At 44.0% G+C, this 18,694-nt stretch overlaps 1 protein-coding gene across 4 annotated transcripts in view; it reads left to right on the forward strand.

The window, feature by feature from the left end:
• Positions 1–62: 62 nt before the first annotated feature.
• ANO7 (anoctamin 7) overlaps positions 63–18,694 on the forward strand; it is a 39,597-nt gene continuing 20,965 nt past the window's right edge. For 3 of the 4 annotated variants that reach the window (XR_003706884.2, XR_003706883.2, XM_077929969.1), the window contains exons 1-7: positions 63–3,066; positions 7,316–7,581; positions 11,035–11,110; positions 12,009–12,169; positions 13,241–13,348; positions 16,022–16,164; positions 18,102–18,159. Coding sequence is in view for 2 of the 4 variants with exons in the window: in XM_077929969.1 (XP_077786095.1) it covers positions 7,345–7,581; positions 11,035–11,110; positions 12,009–12,169; positions 13,241–13,348; positions 16,022–16,164; positions 18,102–18,159 (783 nt within the window). In the remaining 2 variants the exon portion in view is untranslated. The remainder of the gene's footprint in view (positions 3,067–7,315; positions 7,582–11,034; positions 11,111–12,008; positions 12,170–13,240; positions 13,349–16,021; positions 16,165–18,101; positions 18,160–18,694) is intronic. The other variant, XM_077929970.1, reaches the window with a different exon arrangement.

Here is an 18,694-nt window from a genome sequence, read left to right on the forward strand (position 1 = left end):
TCTATTCTGTAAAGTGTTGGGCGCCTCTGTTCTTGAAGAATTGCATGGTGATCCATTGGTCCCTGTCACTGACACCTAGTAGTAATAGCCCCTGAAACAACTGTTCAGAGCTGAATAGCATCAGCATTGTTTTACATATTGAAATAAGCCCAGGAAATGGGGACAGGGAAAGGATACTCACACTGCGGAATGCAATCTGTAATTCTGTCCCCTTTCCTAAACTGAGGAGGCAGGACCATCTTGGATAGCCTGTCCAATGAGCATAGTAGCAAGTAGATGCAAGCCAGCCTCTATTGTGTAGTTTAGCAGCTTCTTCCAGTCTACACTTTGATCTGCATTCCATAACGTAACAGCTGGGTGTTGTACCTGTCAATATTTGCACTGGAAATGATAGGTCACATCCTGGTTCTTCTCATTGTGCAAGCATGCCTGTATTCCATATGCTTCTATTTGCCATTCTAGCCCTCTCATCTGCAGGCGTGCATTCTGATGGGATGCAGTTTAGCAGCATGACGTTTCCATTTGTTTACTTGTATGAACTACTTGAGATTCCTGCATTGCAAGGGGGTTGGATTAGATGACCCTCGGGGTCCCTTCCAAATCTATGATTCTATGAATACATTGCATTCCTCCTGCTGATTTATAAAGGCAGACTCCTTTATAGTGGCAAAACGAGCTGCACCACTTGTGTGTGAAAGTCATATGGTGTTAATTTGTTGGGGGATGAGGGAAGAATTAGCAATTCTATCGATGATCAAACTGTGACTATTATTGCCAACTAGTTGTTTTATTTATTACAATTAGTTATATTTATCATGCGCCTTTCAAGATCTAAATCCTACCAAGGCAGCTTACAAGTAATATTCAAGTGCATACCTCAAAAACACAATAAACAATACTAATATATTAAAATACATCAGAATCCTTCCAACAGGGCAGTAGATCACCGTGTGGTGAGGGGAGCAAATCTAGGGGTGGGGTGTTCTCCTGTCTCCCGTTCCTAGAAGCCTTCATGCAGGAGAGTTGATGGTAGATTGTCCTGGTGGGAAAAGGGGGCAAGAGAGTAGGGAAAGGGATCAGTAGGGTGAGATGGTGCAGAGTTTTATATCTCTTAATGCTAAGTTATTTAGGACTCCTTTGTCATTTAGGAGTAACCAACTAAATGTATGCATAAATTTGAAGCCAATGCCTTTTCTTAGGGGCTGTTGGACATTACTTTAACTGTGCCTCTTGAATATACCCGCAGTGGAGGTGAACGGTCCTCTATTTTGAACAAGTGTCCTGGAAGGCACCACATTGTAAAGTTATCTTTCAGCAACTCTTGAGAGGGCCCTCGGCAAATAGTCAGAATATATTAATTTGAAATCGTCTTTGCAGAACAATTTTCTCCGAAGAACTGAGGGCAGTACATTGTAACAATATGGCTGAACAGTGAATTGAACCTGGGTCTTCTTGGTTGACCTAGTGCAACGCTGTATTCAACTTATCCCATGGCTCTCCTGCAGAGAGTGCCGAACTTTTCTTCAGGAAAGCAATTCCGATCAAGCTGAGCAGAGTAATGTGTGGTGCTGTACTGGCCTTGAGTAAAGAGATTTCACTCCTGAGAACTTGGCACCACAGACATTGCAATCTTTATTGATCGGCTACCTAAGAGTTTTCTCTGCATGTTGAAGTGATTTCTAAATTGACCTCTCTGTTGTACCCCTGCAGCAGTATGCACTAGTCACGAGAAGGAATCAGCTGAAGAAAAGCCAATGGAACAGCTGGCATCTAGAGGAAAGAAGACAAACTGGGAGGGGGGAGCAGTGTTAATGTTAATACCTTTCAGGTTTATCTTGGAACTAAAATGTTAGTTCATCTGAGGACACAAACCACAGAGAAATGGAACCTATAGAAATGTAGAGTTTAAGGTAGACGTGAAAAAAGTTGATGCTCCACTAGACTTGCGCCTAAATGTTACCCGTCTTGATTGATCCCTGGGTACCTGTAGGTGTGAGGAATGCATATCCTGTAAAATTAAGTACTCTGGTTTTCCTGGTCCTTTCCTTGCCTGTGTTTTCCCCAGTTGCCTGAAGGTTTTCCAGTTGTCTGAAGACTGAGCTTAGAAGTTAGTTAGGTTTGTTCAGAGCTGCTGAATGCCAAGTTTTCCATCACTCTCCAATTATGATCTCATAGGCGACGGCTTCAGAACTCTCAAGTCAGCAGCAGCAGGTGAGGTTTTAACAACTCTCCGTAGGACAGATTGTTGTCTAGGCCCTCCCCAGCCTGGAGCCCTTCAAATGCTTTGGACTACAGCTGCCCTCCACCACAGCTAATGGAGGAAAAGGCTATCAATGGTTGCTAGTCATGAGGAGTGTGTTCTACCTCTCCTATTGGAGACGGTTTGCCTCTGAATACTATTTGCTGGAAAATGACTCCAGAAGAGAGGCCTATTTTGCCTATGTCCAGCTTGGGGACCTCCCATAGGTAACTGATTAGTCACTGTAGGGAACAGGATGCTGGACTAGAGGCCTTTATTTGCATCCAGTAGGGCTCTTATTAGGAAACGGGAGGCATCCAATGGAGAGAAGGAGCAGTAGTCCCTCCTCCCTTTTTTTCTTCCCACCTCCCCTTCCTTCCCGTTGGTCAGACAAAGACTCACTTGACATGCTAAAACCTGATAAAATGTGGCTGCTTACGTTTATGCTCAGTTCTACAGATCCACACCCTCTTACCAAACAAAGGCAAGGTCCGGTAAAATTATTAAACAGGAACGGTCTTGGGAACCTGTCTGCAAGTTTCAGATTCCTCCACCTTATGCATACACCCAGGTATTTACCAAAGAAGGAATCTCTTGGAGTGGATGGTGAACAGCAACAGAGTGGAAAAGTAGAGCAGTGGCATTTTACTGACTTCAAAACTCAAGGGAAGAAAGACCAGGAGGAGGAGGAGGAGAATAACAGTAGGTTTAGCATCCTTTGTATTTCCTTGGAATCTCACAGGATCTGTGCGATGGAGCCACTATCTGATAGCAACTCAGCAGAGGGAGGGAGAGTATGGACACAGTAACTTCATCAACATTACCAGGTATTTTACAAGCAAACCTTTCTGCATATAAATTGGAAAGCAATGCAAAGTAGTGTTTGGGCATCAGGGGTGTTTGGGAATCACATTACAGGTTTTTGAACTTTGATTGCCACACCATGACCAGATTCAATGTCCCTCCCACCTTGCATTCACCCCAGCTGAACTGCGAAGCTCAGCTCCAGTCAAGCCTAAGTCTGTCTCCTGCCTAGATTCCTTGCCTTATATGTCTGTTTTTTGCCATGATAGAATTTGACACCATCCACAGTCTGAAACAACTGGAGTGCAACAGGTAGCTTCATTACAATAGCTGCATCTGTCTTAATGAGGTGTTGGTTCAACTCCGTCCACTAAAACAGGTAGCCAGTGTGAGCTCTCCAGCTATCATTGGACTACGGCTCCTATCATTGTGCCATTGTAATGGGCTGGTAGGTGTTGTCGTCCTACAACATCTGCAGGGCACCACGTTGGCTACCTCTGCACTAAAACCCCAAGCAAGCAATGCCACAAACTGCAGAGTTAAACCTCAAATTCACTAACCTAATCTGCCTAGGATGGAGGAAGCAATCCTTCCAGAAACTCAAATCACAGGTCAGCCCAACTTTGAACATGTGGCCACCACTGAAAGAAACTGCTGGGGTGCAAGTCCCCCTGGTGTGTTAGCTGTGAAACAGAAGGACTTTTATGTATTGCAGTGGTAGGGTGTTGCTTTACTTCTTTCTCAGGTCCCTTTGGCATTGGGCTGAGCATATTTCCTGGTGGCGGGAGATGGGAGGGAGAAAGACTTGCAGCAGGACATCTTCTTGCACGTTTCTCTGGATTTCATCTTTGAGTCTGATCTGTACTGGCACTAGTTCTCCAGGGTTTCAGACGGGGGTATTTCCCAGCCCTAACTGGAGATGCTGGGATTGAACCTGGGAACGTTCTGCATAGAAAGCACGTATTCTACCACTCGGCAATGGCCTTTCCCCCACTTGCACTAGTGGACGTCTACGTCAGAGAGATGCATTCCATCGCTAGTTCCTATGCAGTACAACCCTGTATTTGTCTAATGGGATGTAAGTGTTACTGTGTTCAATAGGACTTAACCCCCAGGTATGGTAGATGTGGCTAACCTGTAGCCCTCCATATGTTGGTGGATGACAACTCCTAACATCCCTGGCATTGCTGGTTGGAGCCAATGGAGTACCAAAGCATCAGGAGCCCAGAGAACCACAGGTGAGCAGGATTGCAGTCCTGCTCCAGAGAAGTGAGAAGAAATACCTACTTTATTAATTTATATGGGATATTTCTAAACCTACCTGGACCCCAAGATCATCTTCTGGGGCCCTCCTTTGTGTGCCACCTCCTCAAGAGGTCAGGAGGAGGGCAACACAGGAACGGGCCTTCTCTGCAGTGGCCCCCTGTCTGTGGAATGCTCTCTCCAAGGACTTTCACCGGGCGTCTTCATTATACACCTTTAGGCACCTGGCAAATATGTTCCTTTTTAACCAGGCCTTTGGTTGACCCGATCAACATCTCATACCCTTTTAAAATGTGGCTCTTTTGGGGGCGTTATTAATGGGTTATCACTTTTATTTTTATTTTATAGACTGTGATCTTTTTATGTGAACTGCCCTGAGACCTCCAGGTATAGGGCGGTATATAAATTCAAAGAATAAGAATAAGAATAATTAAACAAAACAAAAAAACTGTTAAACGTTGCCAAATACCATCCTGTTGTACTACATCAATAAATAAAACAGTTAAAAACAAATTTCCAAAGAGAAATTGGATACTGCCCCCAAGACAATCTTCAGTTATTTATATTCAAATGGTTTGCATCGGTTGTGAAAAAGAGCTGGACATTGGTGTAGGATTCCATAATTAGGAAGCCTAGTGTAGAATTTGAAGTCCATTTAAGAAGTTTTTTTCCAAATGGTTGAAAGGCATTAATTAGTTCAGGTTTGCTATCAATTCACCATGCAGTAAATGCTGCTTTTTTTTCTAGGAAACTAACATTTTGTTTCTAATTTCACCCTCCAGTCAACACACAAACTGAAGTAATAGAGCCAATAACCACAACTAGCCTCTTGTCCTTTTCATGAATCATTTTTGGTCAGACAGGTTTATACTGCTCATTTACCATAGTTACACAACCCCAGCTGAGCTGCCAACTGGCAAATTCAGGAAGCTGTCATTATGGGTGAAGTTTGCTTTCACTTCCTATGTTTCTAATTCAGACCCTTGATTTGAATTTCAAAGCCAAGGTGTAAAAGAGCTCAAACACAAAATCTGCATGTCGTTGTTTTGAAAAGATATATTCAACATTTTAGTTATGTAAAATAGTCTGGCATGGTTTTGCTGCTGCGTATCACTCATTATATTGGATATGCACTAGGGCAGTTCAAGAAGAGAGTTTTACAGCCATTGTCCTGGCCCTCCCTGCCGGACAAAGAACTCAAACTCCCAGTTCAGTTTCTGCCAAAGTCTTCAAGGCATAAAACAGATTGGTACAGAGGCAAAGCACAGATTAATTACAAGGTGCAGCAGGCGCACAAGAGATATAGATACAGTATATGGCTAAGCACAAGTTAGGCCATTGATCCAACAAGCCACATGCCCATCTGCACCTTACTTTTTGAAGGGCAGGGTGAGCACAGCATTTAGTGCAGCAAGCAATGGGAATCTCTGGAGTGAGCAAACAAGCGGGCGCTCCTCCCTTTACACCTCAACTACTCCCTTGCCTATCCTCTCTCAGCTTCACCCTCCCATCATAGCTTTGCCAGACCTCTCTGTGAAGCGGCTCTCCCCCTCCACTAAACAGCTCACCTGAGCCCAAACTGCTTGCTCGCTTGCCTACCATGCTGTTACCATGCCAGAGTGGGCATGGACACCTACTGGTGGTCACGCAATTTGCAGCATTACAATAGCCTTACTTTTTAATATGTATAGGAACATACATAGTACAGTGGTACCTCGGGTTACGAACTTAATTCATTCCGGAGGTCCGTTCTTAACCCGAAACCATTCTTAACCTGAGGTGCGCTTTCGCTAATGGGGCCTCCCACTGCCAGCACATGATTTCCATTCTCATTCTGGGGCAAATTTCGCAACCCGGAGCAACTACTTCTGGGTTAGCAGTGTTTGTAACCCAAAGCATTTGTAACCCGAGGTACGACTATTCTAAAATTATAGAGAATAAGTTTGTAATCGCAGCAGAGGCATCCTGTGAGGGCTTTTTTATTTCTCCCCTCCCCCTCCCCCCCGCAACTAAGTCCCTCATGACAATGTCTGAGGAGAAAATTGTAGAGAGCCAAGGGAGTTCTGGGACCAGCCATAGCTTGGATAGACAGACATAGTTCCTCTCATCTAATCTCATTTTATCTCTTATGCTCTCACGAGTTTAGAATTCCAGGATATTGGGCAGTATATGCAAACTAACAAACAAATAACCACATGGAAGAGCTATCCCCATGTGCATGTTCATAACTCTGGCCTTCACTGGCTGGAGGAACAAGAGGCTACATTAAGGGGTTTGGCTAGCTAGACAGCTTTTCTCAGCTCTCCTTCCATTAACTTCCTGAAGTCAACTTTTCTTAGGATCCAAGTCTAAGCGTTTAAAAGTTGTGGCTCAAATTAGAATGCGAGTGTCAGTGAGTGCATATAAGGGTTAAAATTCCTTGTAGGAAAAGCCCTTCGAACTGCCTTTGGGCCTGCTCCCCAACATTTGAAAGTCAAATCCATAGGTACGGTATTTCCATTGTTTGCCTAGCAAAAGGAAATGTCAGTTCTGCTGCTTAGCAGGCTGCTTCAGTACATCTGGTGTGGTGTTGACTATTCTGGCAGTGAACTACACTCAGTCATTTCCTTCTTTCTGGCTACTCAGGTTGCATTCCTAAAAGGTGGAAGCTTAAGCAAGTGAGCGGGTGTCTGTGGCTACTTTGACAACACTGGCTATTTTCAGACGTGACTTGAAGGAGCTGCGTCTGCCTGCTTTTCTTGCAGGGCAGTCCTCCAACTGGAGTTGTGGCCACGTGTGCTTACCATACTCTTCCTTCCCCTTTCCCATATGACTTTCCCAGGATGTTCTGCTTCCTTTGTAAGCAGCTGGACTGGTTAGACAGGGAGCAGATTGCCAGCAGTAGTGCTTGCCTTCAAGCTGTCTTCCTGAGGAGAAGGGGGTGGGTGGGAAATTTTCTCCTTGCAGCACACATGCTTGGACTCTTCTGTGCCTTTCTGCACACTCAGTTGTTGGCTCCATTCCTCCTAGACGGCTTGATGGTGGCATGAAAAATAAAGATGCAGCGGAGAAAGACCAAAGAGGATGACAATCTGATCGCAGATGAGCAGGATCTCCAGGAGGCCGGTTATGGGAGCTTAAAGACCTCGGAGGACTACATATACGAATTCATCACCTTGGGCCCTGAGAAGGTCTCAAAGCAGACCACTTATGAAAGCTTTGCTGATAACTATGGGCAGAATATAGAGGATGCCAAGGGTGGGAGGCAACCCATGAGTTACCCTGAGGTCCCACGGGTAAGAAAAAATTCCTTGTCTTTTTTAGGGTTGAGGAAGAACTGGCTGCTTGGGCACATATTCTCTAGGCAGGGGTGGGAAAACTCAGGCCTGGGGCCAAAATCAGCCCTCTAATCCTCTCTGACTGGCCTTCAGGACTCTATTTGTCAAACCTCATCTCCACCCACACCCCCTATTCTCAGGACTCACCCCTCACCAGCCCTGCCTTGAGTGTTTTTGCCTCCCCATAAAGTTGTCCTTGGACTCTGATAATGCCTCTTATCCTTTGTACAGTAGACTACATTCCAGTCACACAAAAAGTAGAGGTTCCTCCTACACACACACCCCTTCCTATCTTCCAGGGCTAGTGAGAAGTGTGGCCCAGAAAGGAAGAGAGACTTAGGGAAAGTTCAAAGGGCCAGACAGAAAGCCTCTGAAAACCACATGCTTTAAAGTTAATATTCTAGAGCAGGGATGCTCAAACTGTTTTCCTCTGGGCCACACTTTCAGAATAAAAATTTCCTCACACCATGCCACTATTCTAAAGTGATAAGAGATAGATTGGAAAACAAAAAGAAACAACTCCTAGCAGTGTTTTTTTTTTTAAAAAGATCCATATCCTGCAAATAAAAATAAAAATATTTCGATCCTATCCTATCCAATAGGATATGTTTAAATATTTCTTTGATTGCCTCTGAATCTTCCTGCCACACTTGCCACCCTCTCCTGCCACACCAGTGTGGTGCACAACACCCTTTGAGAACCACTGTTCTATAGGTAAAGGTAAAGGTACCCCTGCCCGTACGGGCCAGTCTTTACAGACTCTAGGGTTGTGAGCCCATCTCACTCAAGAGGCCGGGGGCCAGCGCTGTCCGGAGACACTTCCGGGTCACGTGGCCAGCGTGACATTGCTGCTCTGGCGAGCCAGAGCCGCACACGGAAACGCCGTTTACCTTCCCGCTAGAAAGCGGTCCCTATTTATCTACTTGCACTCGGAGGTGCTTTCGAACTGCTAGGTTGGCAGGCGCTGGGACCGAGCAACGGGAGCGCACCCCGCTGCGGGGATTCGAACCACCGACCTTTCGATCGGCAGGCCCTAGGCGCTGAGGCTTTTACCCACAGCGCCACCCGCGTCCTCTATAGAGTATAGAGTATTCTATAGAGTATTGTTACAAAAGCCCAGCGCCTGCCCCTTCTCTCTGCCAAGCAGTGGCCAGAGCGCATGGGGTCACAGGCACACATACAGGGTCTGTGTCCCTTCAGAGAACAGAAGACACAGCGGAGGCTGCTGTGCTTTAAGAAATAGGGTTTATTTGTCTATTTATACCTTCTATCTGCATGGAGGGCGTCCAGATCTTACAGCATGGCCCAGAGAATGGGCAGGCAAACTGAGGGCCAGGGGCCAGATCCGGCCCAATCGCCTTCTAAATCTGGCCCACGAATGGTCCCAGAAATCTGTGTTTTTACATGAGTAGAATGTGTGCTTTTATTTAAAATGCATCTCTGGGTTATTTGTGGGGCATAGGAATTTGTTCATTCCCCCCCCCAAAAAAAATATAATCTGGCCCCCCACAAAGTCTGAGGGACAGTGGACCGGCCCCCTGCTGAAAAAGTTTGCAGGCATTGCATTGCAGGCAGTCCTTCCTTCACCCTCACCAAGATGGACCTCCCCTTTCTTCCTCTTTTTTCTTCCCAGAAGCCACTTGCCCTCCCCCAGAGCAGTTACCCTGGCAACCTTCCAAATCTCCAGTCTCTTGTCACACCTGGGACAAGGAGTTGTTGACCCTCAATTGCTCTCTGTTGTAATGCTAACAGCTCTGCTCTTCCCTCAGCCAGCCAGACTGGTTTGCATAAGGCAGCCCAGGAATCCCCTTGCAGCTTCTTATTCTCCCTTCATATCACAAAGAACCCTAAACCCTAGCATTTATTAATTTCTAGGGTTTAGAGGAGTCCCCCCCCCCCCAATTTCTATAACAGTATAATTCTATAGAGCCCTATTGTGGAGGAGGTGAGCAGGGATGGGGAGGAAGCTGTTTTTGCCCTCACACTTGAACCATAGCTGTCAGCTTTTCCATTTTATTGTGAGGAATCCTATTCAGAATAAGGGAATTTCCCTTAAAAAAAGGAAAAAGTTGACAGCTACGACTTGAACTGTTGGGAGAAGAAAGGTATTGAGGCAGAACGACCCAGCCCTCCACCAGCCAGCGTTGTGATATCAGACCTGACGTGAGAAACCTCTGTTCTCTAGCAACAAGACCTAGATTGATTTACACCCCACTTTATGTGGGTGGGATTCCACTCATGCAAAGGGACTTCCTCTTCTCCCCCTTGAAACCCCTTGTGTGTCACAAAAAGCTGCTCTCTCTAGGAACAGTTCCCGAACCCTCACAAGCAGATTTTGAGGGGCACTGGGGTGGGGAGGAAAGACAAAGAAATGAATTTCTGCCAAGCAAGTAGAAATCTGTTCTGCTCATGCACACAGCTTTGAATGCAACTCATGGTTACTGTATATGACTTGTATATTATTCAAACTAGCTTGTCCTTATTGAGGAAGGAAGGGGAATAGGCAGATTTGGATGTAGTAGTGCGAGGTGGTAAAACTGGGCATGAGAAAAGCTACCATAAATGGTAGTTGGGTCAGCCCTACTGTGCAAGAAAGTGAAGCTGGTGGCTTTAGGAAGTGGAGTTTAGGGGAACAGATGAAGGTAGTATTTGGTGTCTCATGGAGGGAGACTTTTTCAAGTGCTAGCAGGTGATGGTGCCATTTGGTGCTCTGTTTCAGATGAAACAATAGCTTGAGCCAACACTGATAGGTTGTTTCATCCCTCTTCTAACTCTGCAAAGTGAGATGTTCAGCTACAGGACCCTCTTTGAGGTTATGGTAATAGTTGTGGAGGGCTGAGGAGAGCCATTGATTATATTAGCACATAAATGATAAGCCATGAAGCTTGCATGCACCCTAATTGTTCCCACTTCATGTGAGTGGGCGAACAGTCTATAATTGCTTAAGGTTGTGTCCCAATCCAGGATTGTGGTTTGTTTCTTCTAGGCAAGCCAGAATTCATAAGCCAGCAGCAAACCTTGGCTGACAGCAAGGCTAACCATCTTGGTTTGTTAGAGAGAACAAGCCGTGATTCCAGGATTTTCCTTTCCAGATGATTTACCCACTTGCATGAAGGGTATAGTGAAACAGATTAGGAGTGATCAGGCTGTGTGCACCAGTGTGCAGCCCATGCAAAGCACAGTATATTAAGCCAAGGTTCTTGCTTTGGAATTATGGGCAAACACTGCCATACTGAGAGATTCAGCACTCAAGGCTGGAGCAGCAAATTCCTGCTTCTTGTATTTTGGTGATGATTTGGACTGACCAAAAATGATGGCACCATTCTAATCTCACTTCGACAACTAGTACTGCTGGACTGAGAAATATGACCCCATCCACTTTTTCATTCATTACTAACATTTTGTTTACAGAGGAATAAACAAGCGCCATTAAGCCATGCTGTAAAGAGCACTGCAAACCTCTTCAGTGATGAGACAGCCAGGATAGGTAAGAGAACACAGTTCATCACTAAATGCACAAGCTGGGTAAAGATTTATGTGATCAGCAGGACTTCCCTTTTGAAAGGATATCATAGAATTGCAGAATTGGAAGGAGGAGGGTCATTTAGTCCAACCCCCTGCAATGCAGGAAGCTGAACCCGTAGTTCCCCAACCAATTTGAAACTATACCAGAACCCACTTAGCTTTACCAATGTGCTAGCAGTTTCATTCTTGACGCAATGCTGCCTCACTTCCTTTCCATTGCTCTGAGAACTCAGCAATTGTCTTATAGACATGTTTTACAAGTTTTATTCTTTTTGCAGATTTTAACTTTAAGTACGTTATTCAGGTTTTAATTTTTTTTTTGTTTTGTAACAAGTGCATATAAAAACCCCAAAAGTTCAGGAACACAGTGACTGGAAAATTGATTTGTGCATGAGTTCCTACTCCTAACTACTGAAGTATTACTTTTCTCAACATAGTCACCAAGTAGATGTTGCAAGGAAAAAAACAAATTTTCTCTTTTCTGTTCTGTTCTTAGATAAAACCATATATGACATTGAAAGGCTGAATTTGTTTTGAATGTTTTGTAATGTCGGTCCATCTTCACAACTTTTCTTTTAAAAATCAGTTAAAAACAAAACAAAAATGTGATTTTCCTGTGCATTTACATGCTCTAATTGGACAGCAGGAAAAGGTGATAGGTAGTGCAGCAAGAGTGAGTCCCTAGTCTGTTCCTACCTTGCCTGTAGCACCCCACTGTCATCTAGGATTCCCCTATGTCCACTCCATGCTGTTCCCCATTCTTAGGATGTGACAGATGTTTAGAGTGACTAATTGCCTTCCTACTTGGCTTACTGCTGATGTAATATTTGCGGTGTGTGTGTGTGTGTGCTTTGTCTCAGACTTTATTCTGGTATGGGAATCAGATTACCAGAATTTGGAAGGACAAGGTGATGTGGCTGAGAAATCCAATCGAAGGCAGAAGAGATCGCTTGAAATACACAGTGTGTGGCGAGAGAATTTTCTGAAGAAACTCCAGAAGAAAGGGATTAGAATGGAAAAGGTAACCGGACTCTTCTGTTCTAGTATTTTGTGGTTCTTGTTTTGGTTAAGCGCTGGGCGTAGCGGGATGGGGGGTTGGAGAGACTTCTTGTTTTACCTTTTTCTTGGTTGTTACTGATGTAACTGCCCTCCTCTTATTTAACCCTTTTAAAGTTCCACTGCTCAAAATTGTACCTGAAGAGTGGAGGGCAAAACAAACTCAACTGTAAGCTCAGCTCCAGTTCCCCTCATCAACAGAGTCCTACTGGTCAAAACTGTGGTGGTGTTTGATTACTCACAAGGTTAAAAATTAAAGCATAACAATACGGGTGGGTCAATCTACATCCTTTCTGCAAATAGAGGTCCCAATACCAGCATTTTGTGTATTTATTTCATGGAATTATTTACACCCTGCCTTTTTTGTAGTCCAAAACATCTGGTGGGCACCGGATTGGGGAAGACTACACTAATGCAATGACATGGTTTCAGACATTTTTTTCCTACTGCATCACTGGTTTATGAATACAGATAGGTAGCCATGTTGGTCTGCCATAGTCAAAACAAAAAAAATTCCTTCCAGTAGCACCTTAAAGACCAACTAAGTTAGTTCTTGGTATGAACTAACTTAGTTGGTCTTTAAGGTGCTACTGGAAGGAATTTTTTTTGTTTTGGTTTATGAATGTGTCTCTCAGTACTGTGGATATGACTATACCTTTATGGCAGCCTTTCTCAACCTGTGGGTTCCCAGATGTTGTTGGACTACAACTCCCATCACCCCTAGCTAGCAAGGCCAGAGCTCAGGGATGATGGGAGTTGTAGTCCAACAACATCTGGGGACTCACAGGTTGTGAACCGCTGCTTTATGGGATCAAATCTAGTAAACTCACTTTTGGGAAAGGAGAAGTTGAGATTAATTTCAGCACAGTATAGCTGTATAAAAGTAATGGAAACAGCTGCCCTATGACGCAGAGGGACAGCCACATACATTTGTCCTCAGCTGTAGAAGATTGCTTGAGTGCCTCATTAAAAAAATACTTGTCTTGCAAGGAAACTCCATGTAGCTGGCTGATCCCATCTCCTTTTTCCTTTCTAGCACGTTGCCCAGAATGCAAGGAAGCTGGTGCACTTTATATTGCTGAGCGCTCCTTGGAGTGTGCTCTGTTATTATGCTGAAGACCTCAGGCTGAGGGTTCCCTTGCAGGTGAGAATGTTATGGAGCTTAAATGCCAGTAGGTCAAACTTTGTTCTCTGCTTAGGTTGTAAGTTTCGGGGTTGCAATGCTTCTGAAAACCAGTTGCTGGAAACCACAGGAGGGGAGAGTGTTCTTGTGCTTGAGTTCCCACGGGCATCTGGTTGGTCACTGTGCAAACAGTATGCTGGACTAGCTAAGCCAGGTCCCTGCAGTGCTTGTCAGAAGCCCAGTCCTGTTCTTGGCATGACAGCGTAAGTCCAGCAACTCTCTTAGCCAACCTCTTGCAGAAGCTGGCTTGACTTGTTTTTTAGGTCTTGCTGAATCCATTAATCAAACCCCACATTTACTAATACCAGAAATTATGGGGAGAACCTGGCAACCAATAACTTTAGGAGAAAGTTTCCACCTGCAAAGCAAACCCATAACAATGCAAACAGCAAATGGGGCGGTAAGATTGTTGTTCCTGGACTGTGTCTTATCAGACTGCAGGTGGAGGCGGGGGGGGGGGGTTGCATATTTAAATGCTACCCCATTAAAAAGGTTTTCTACATAACATTCTATGTTGGAAACAAGAGTAGGCAAGAATCTGACTGTGGAATCTAGTTTCTATGCACAGTCTTTTGTTTTTATTAGGCAAAAGGTTGTGTCATTTGGTCCTCCACCAAAAACCCATGGGTCCCCTCTTTCTTGAAACTGGGCTTGAAAGAAGCATTCTGTTGTAGCCAGTAGAATAGTGTTACAAAAGCTGGGTGCCTGCCCCTCTCTGCCGAGTGGTGACAAGAGCCCATGGGGTCCCAGGCACACACACAGGGTCTATGTCCCTTTGGGGGATAGAAGACACGGTCGAGACTGTTCTGGCTTTAAGAAATATGGTTTAATCACCTATTTTCACCTTAAGTCTGCACTGATCTTATAGTATGGTCCTTTCCTGAAGCAGTTGTGCAAGCAGTTTTGCCAGCATCCCCTTCCAGCTTTTCTTCCTCCTCCTCCTTCCCGGAAATCTCTTGCCCTCCCCCAGAGCAGTTACCCTGGCAACCTCCCAAATTCCCAGTCTCTAGTCACACCTGGGGCAGTGGGGGGGAGGAGTTCCTTTGTATTGTTAATGGCCCTCTATGAACCGTTGCTTGGTCCCTGCTCCTGCCAACCTAGCAGTTCAAAAGCACGTCAAAGTGCAAGTAGATAAATAGGTACCACTCTGGCAGGAAGGTAAATGGCATTTCCATGCGCTGCTTTGGTTTCGCCATGCTGGCCACATGACCCAGAAAAACTGTCTGCGAACAAATGTCGTCTCCCTCGGCTAGTAAAGCGAGATGAGTGCCGCAACCCCAGAGTTGTTCACGACTGGACTTAACTGTCAGGGGTCCTTTACCTTTTACGAAAAGCTTGGCCTGTCGCTCAACATCCAAAAAACCAAAATGCTGCACCAACAAGTACAAAATAACCCCTCTGCAACACCACAAATCCAACTCAATGGCATAATGTTGGAAAATGTTGATCACTTCTCCTACCTGGGCAGTTATCTTTCCACAAGGGCTGAGGTTGATGCCAAAATCCAGCATCGCCTGAGCTCTGTGAGTGTGGCTTTCTCCCAATTGAAGTGCAGAGTGTTTGAGGACCGGGGCATTCACAGGGAAACCGAAATGCTTGTTTACAAAACTATCATACTACTAACCTTAGTGTATGCTTGTGAAACATGGACCACTTATAAACGCCATCTCCAACTCCTTGAAAGTTTCCATCAACAGTGTCTCCGAAAATTTTTACACATCACTTGGGAAGACAGGCGACTAATACCAGTATACTAAAAGAAGCAAAGATCACTAGTGTTGAAGCGATGATTCTTCAACATGAACTTCATTGGACTGGTCATGTTGTTCGGATGCCTAATTATCGTCTTCCAAAGCAACTACTCTATTCCGAACTTAAAAATGGAAAGTGTAATGTTGGTGGTCAACAAAAGAGGTTTAAAGACTGTCTCAAGGCAAATCTTTAAAAATGTATTATAAACACCAACAATTGGGAAACACTTGCCTGCAAGTGCTCCAATTGGAGAACAGCCTTTACCAAAGGTGTCATGGGCTTTGAAGACACTCAAACTCAGGACGCAAAGGAGAAACGTGCAAATGCACACCGTGATCAACTCCTGCCCAGAAACCAATGTCCCCACTATGGAAGGATGTGTAGATCCAGAATTGGCCTCCACAGTCACTTACAGACTCATTGTTTAAACTGTATTTATGGAAGACAATCTTACTTGGCTACGAGTGATTGCCAAAGAAGAAGAGATTGTTCTCTTGATAGCCATAGCTCGCCAGGTTAGTTTGCATAAGCCAGCCCAGGAATTCCCTGTCTGGTACATATCCCCATTAATCAAAATCCTAGTATTTATTCATTCTTAGGATTTAGTGGGGACCCCCCCTAGATCCATAGCAATAGATTCTGTGTGTGTGTGTGTGTGTGTGTGTGTGTGTGTGTGTGTGTGTGTGTAGTACCCACAAATGGGCCCACAAAGTTTGCCAACCCCTGCTTTAACAGAACCTCAGGTTCTCTCACCTTCTGCTTGGTCTTGCCTGTGTTATTTCTCTTTCCTCCCTCACTTGTATGCAGACTGTTAAGAGTGTCCTCCTCCCTGCACCTGCTTAGCATATGGACAGTAGAGCTATTTGTTGCTTTATCCCTCAGGTTGTGCCCAATATTCAGGCTGTAGCTAACTGGTCTCACAGGTTGCTGGTGAAGCTGGGCATCCCCAATATGCTGTATGATGAGGTTCCTAACTTTCCCTTGGATTACTACACCTGTCATTTCAAGGCAAATAAATTACCCTGGTAAGAATTTGGAATTAATTATTCTTTGACCCACCCTCTTCCCAAATTAGAGCAGACATTCAGCTATATATAAATGTCACTATTTTGGTTTTATTTGCTGTTTTTGATTTTCCACTATCTGCTGCTTTTATGTAGCACCTTCTCGTTGCTTTTATTGATGTTGGGAGATGGCTTTTGGAAAGCTCCCAAAGGGGCTTTTCATGTGGAAAAACAGGGCAAAATTTTCAGAAATACATCTTACTACAGGCTTTAAGGTTGCAATTCTATATCCACATACCCAGGAGTAAGCCCCATGAAACTCGGATGGACTTCTTAGTTGACATGGTTAAGACTGCAGTTTGTGGATAGAAAAAAGTCACAATACCAGTCATATTTGGGGGTCAAGTGTACCTTAGTAAACCCATGTTAACAAGATACCTCATGGACGCTATTAGGCATGACCCCACTTGCAAGTTTAAAAATATCATGCCTTTATTGAGACCTTCCCTTTTCCAATAAAACAATATACGCAGAAGTTTTGTTTTTCTTGTATTACAAATACTTACCTTTTAGGATAAAACTCCTTCCGAGTCTGCTTACAGTAAACCTTAAACTAAACTTTAATCTTAAAAACCACAATGAACAACATAAATATATTAAGAAGTAATCAGGATCCCTCCAACAAGGCAGTTGGTGATAGAATGGCCTAGTGGGGTTGGGGAGGGGAGACCAACTGAATCGGGCCTTGATGCCATCTTCTTCAATATCACATCCTTCTCTCTCTAAAATGTTCTGTATATTGATGCTTGTTTTATATTCTGTTATACATCACCTAGAGACTTGTTGCATGAGGCAGCTGATAAATAAGTAACTGGGGTCAACAGTGCCTCACAAACTATATGTGAGGATCTGAGGGCTTATGTACACTTTACTTTCCTCTGCTCTTTCCAGGCCAGGTATCCTCTCAGATTTAAAGTTCTGTGTCCGAATTCCCTTTTTTCTGCTCTAGAGCTTTCTTTGCAAAAACCTGCTCTTTAAAGCTCAGTTGGAGCAAATGTCAATCCACAGAAAACCCGAATTGACGTTTGCTCCAATTCAACTATAAAGAGTTGGTTTTGTGGAGAAAACTTGGGGCAACACAATGCAACCCTGCACGCTCTGACACGGAGCATTAAAGTATGGACCTCTGCCTGGAAAGAGCGTGGCAAAAGCTAAGTGTGAATAAGCCCTAATTATTTCAGAAGTTTTTTAAACACAGACATTATATTTTACCAATAACTTCTCCTTTTCTCTGGTTGCATACACATTGCGTATACATTTAAATCACATTCAAAGTACATTTCTCCCCTCAAAGAATTCTGAGCACTGTAGTTTACCCCTCACAGAGTTACAATTTCCAGTAAGCTTTAACAAACAACCATTTTCTTGAGGGGGGAAATATGCTGTGAATGCGCTCTAAAGTTTCAATGTGTATGCAGCCTTGGTGTTAGAAATGGTAGGCTCTACAATTTCTGAGGCTGCCTTTCTTGACATTCCTGGTGATCTGCATATGTGTCTAGTCTTTTTTGATCAGAGATCTATAGTCTAGACCATGCAGTATTCTTCATATTCGTTAAGAATTAAAAATTATTACAGTGGTACCTTGCTTTTCGAACATAATCTGAGTTCTGAAATGTTCGAAAACAGAAAACTCAATAGCTGACAGCTAGGCCTCAGGATTTTGCACTCAGCGGAAGCCGCGTGGCATGTTCGACTTCCGAGGCATGTTCGAAAACCAAAGCATTTACTTCCGGGTTTACGGCATTCGAAAACCAAAATGTTCATCAATGGAGACGTTTGAAAACTGATGTACCACTTTATTTGGGATTAAAAGCAATTATTCTCTCCTGTTGTGCAAGCTCTGCTTTGAATTTTCAGTAAGTTGTTGTTGTTGTTAATATTAAACATTTCTTTCCAAGGTTTCTTGGGAGTGAACATCACGATACCTTCTTCAACACCACACAGCGACACAGAATAGTAAGTCCCAAGTCCACATGGTGAAATGAATGCAAGCCTGGTGAAGTATGCAATGGGAACTGGAACTTGACTGCAGCTTCAGCACTCTTGATGGGTTTTGATATCCACCCAGTATAGTTACTGACGGGGCACAGAATCAAACAAACAAACATTTCACTTTTTTCCCCATCCTGGCCTTTATTCTCTCTCTGCTTATTCAGTTTTTATCTGCTGTTTTCTTCTTTGGTTGCCACTTTTTCTCCATTCATCTCTCTGTACAACGCCTGGCCTGTTTTGCCATTTCATTGGTCTCAAGATTCCCTTTCCTGCTCCTTAACTGAGCGTAGCAGGTAGATTTATCTGTGATGACATTATGTTAAAAAAAGGTAAAGAAAGAAAAACCAAGTCCTGTCATCCAAATTAAAGTATAGCCAGACTCCTGATAATGAGAGAAGGAAATGTAAAGTGAGAAGCAGAATATGAACAGTTAATCAGAATGATAGTGAAGAGGTACTATTGCAGATTTACTTTTTTTTTTTTAATATGGATGATGTAG

The sequence above is a fragment of the Podarcis muralis genome, chromosome 6 (genome assembly GCF_964188315.1).
Source record: "Podarcis muralis chromosome 6, rPodMur119.hap1.1, whole genome shotgun sequence".
Classification (NCBI taxonomy): domain Eukaryota; kingdom Metazoa; phylum Chordata; class Lepidosauria; order Squamata; family Lacertidae; genus Podarcis; species Podarcis muralis.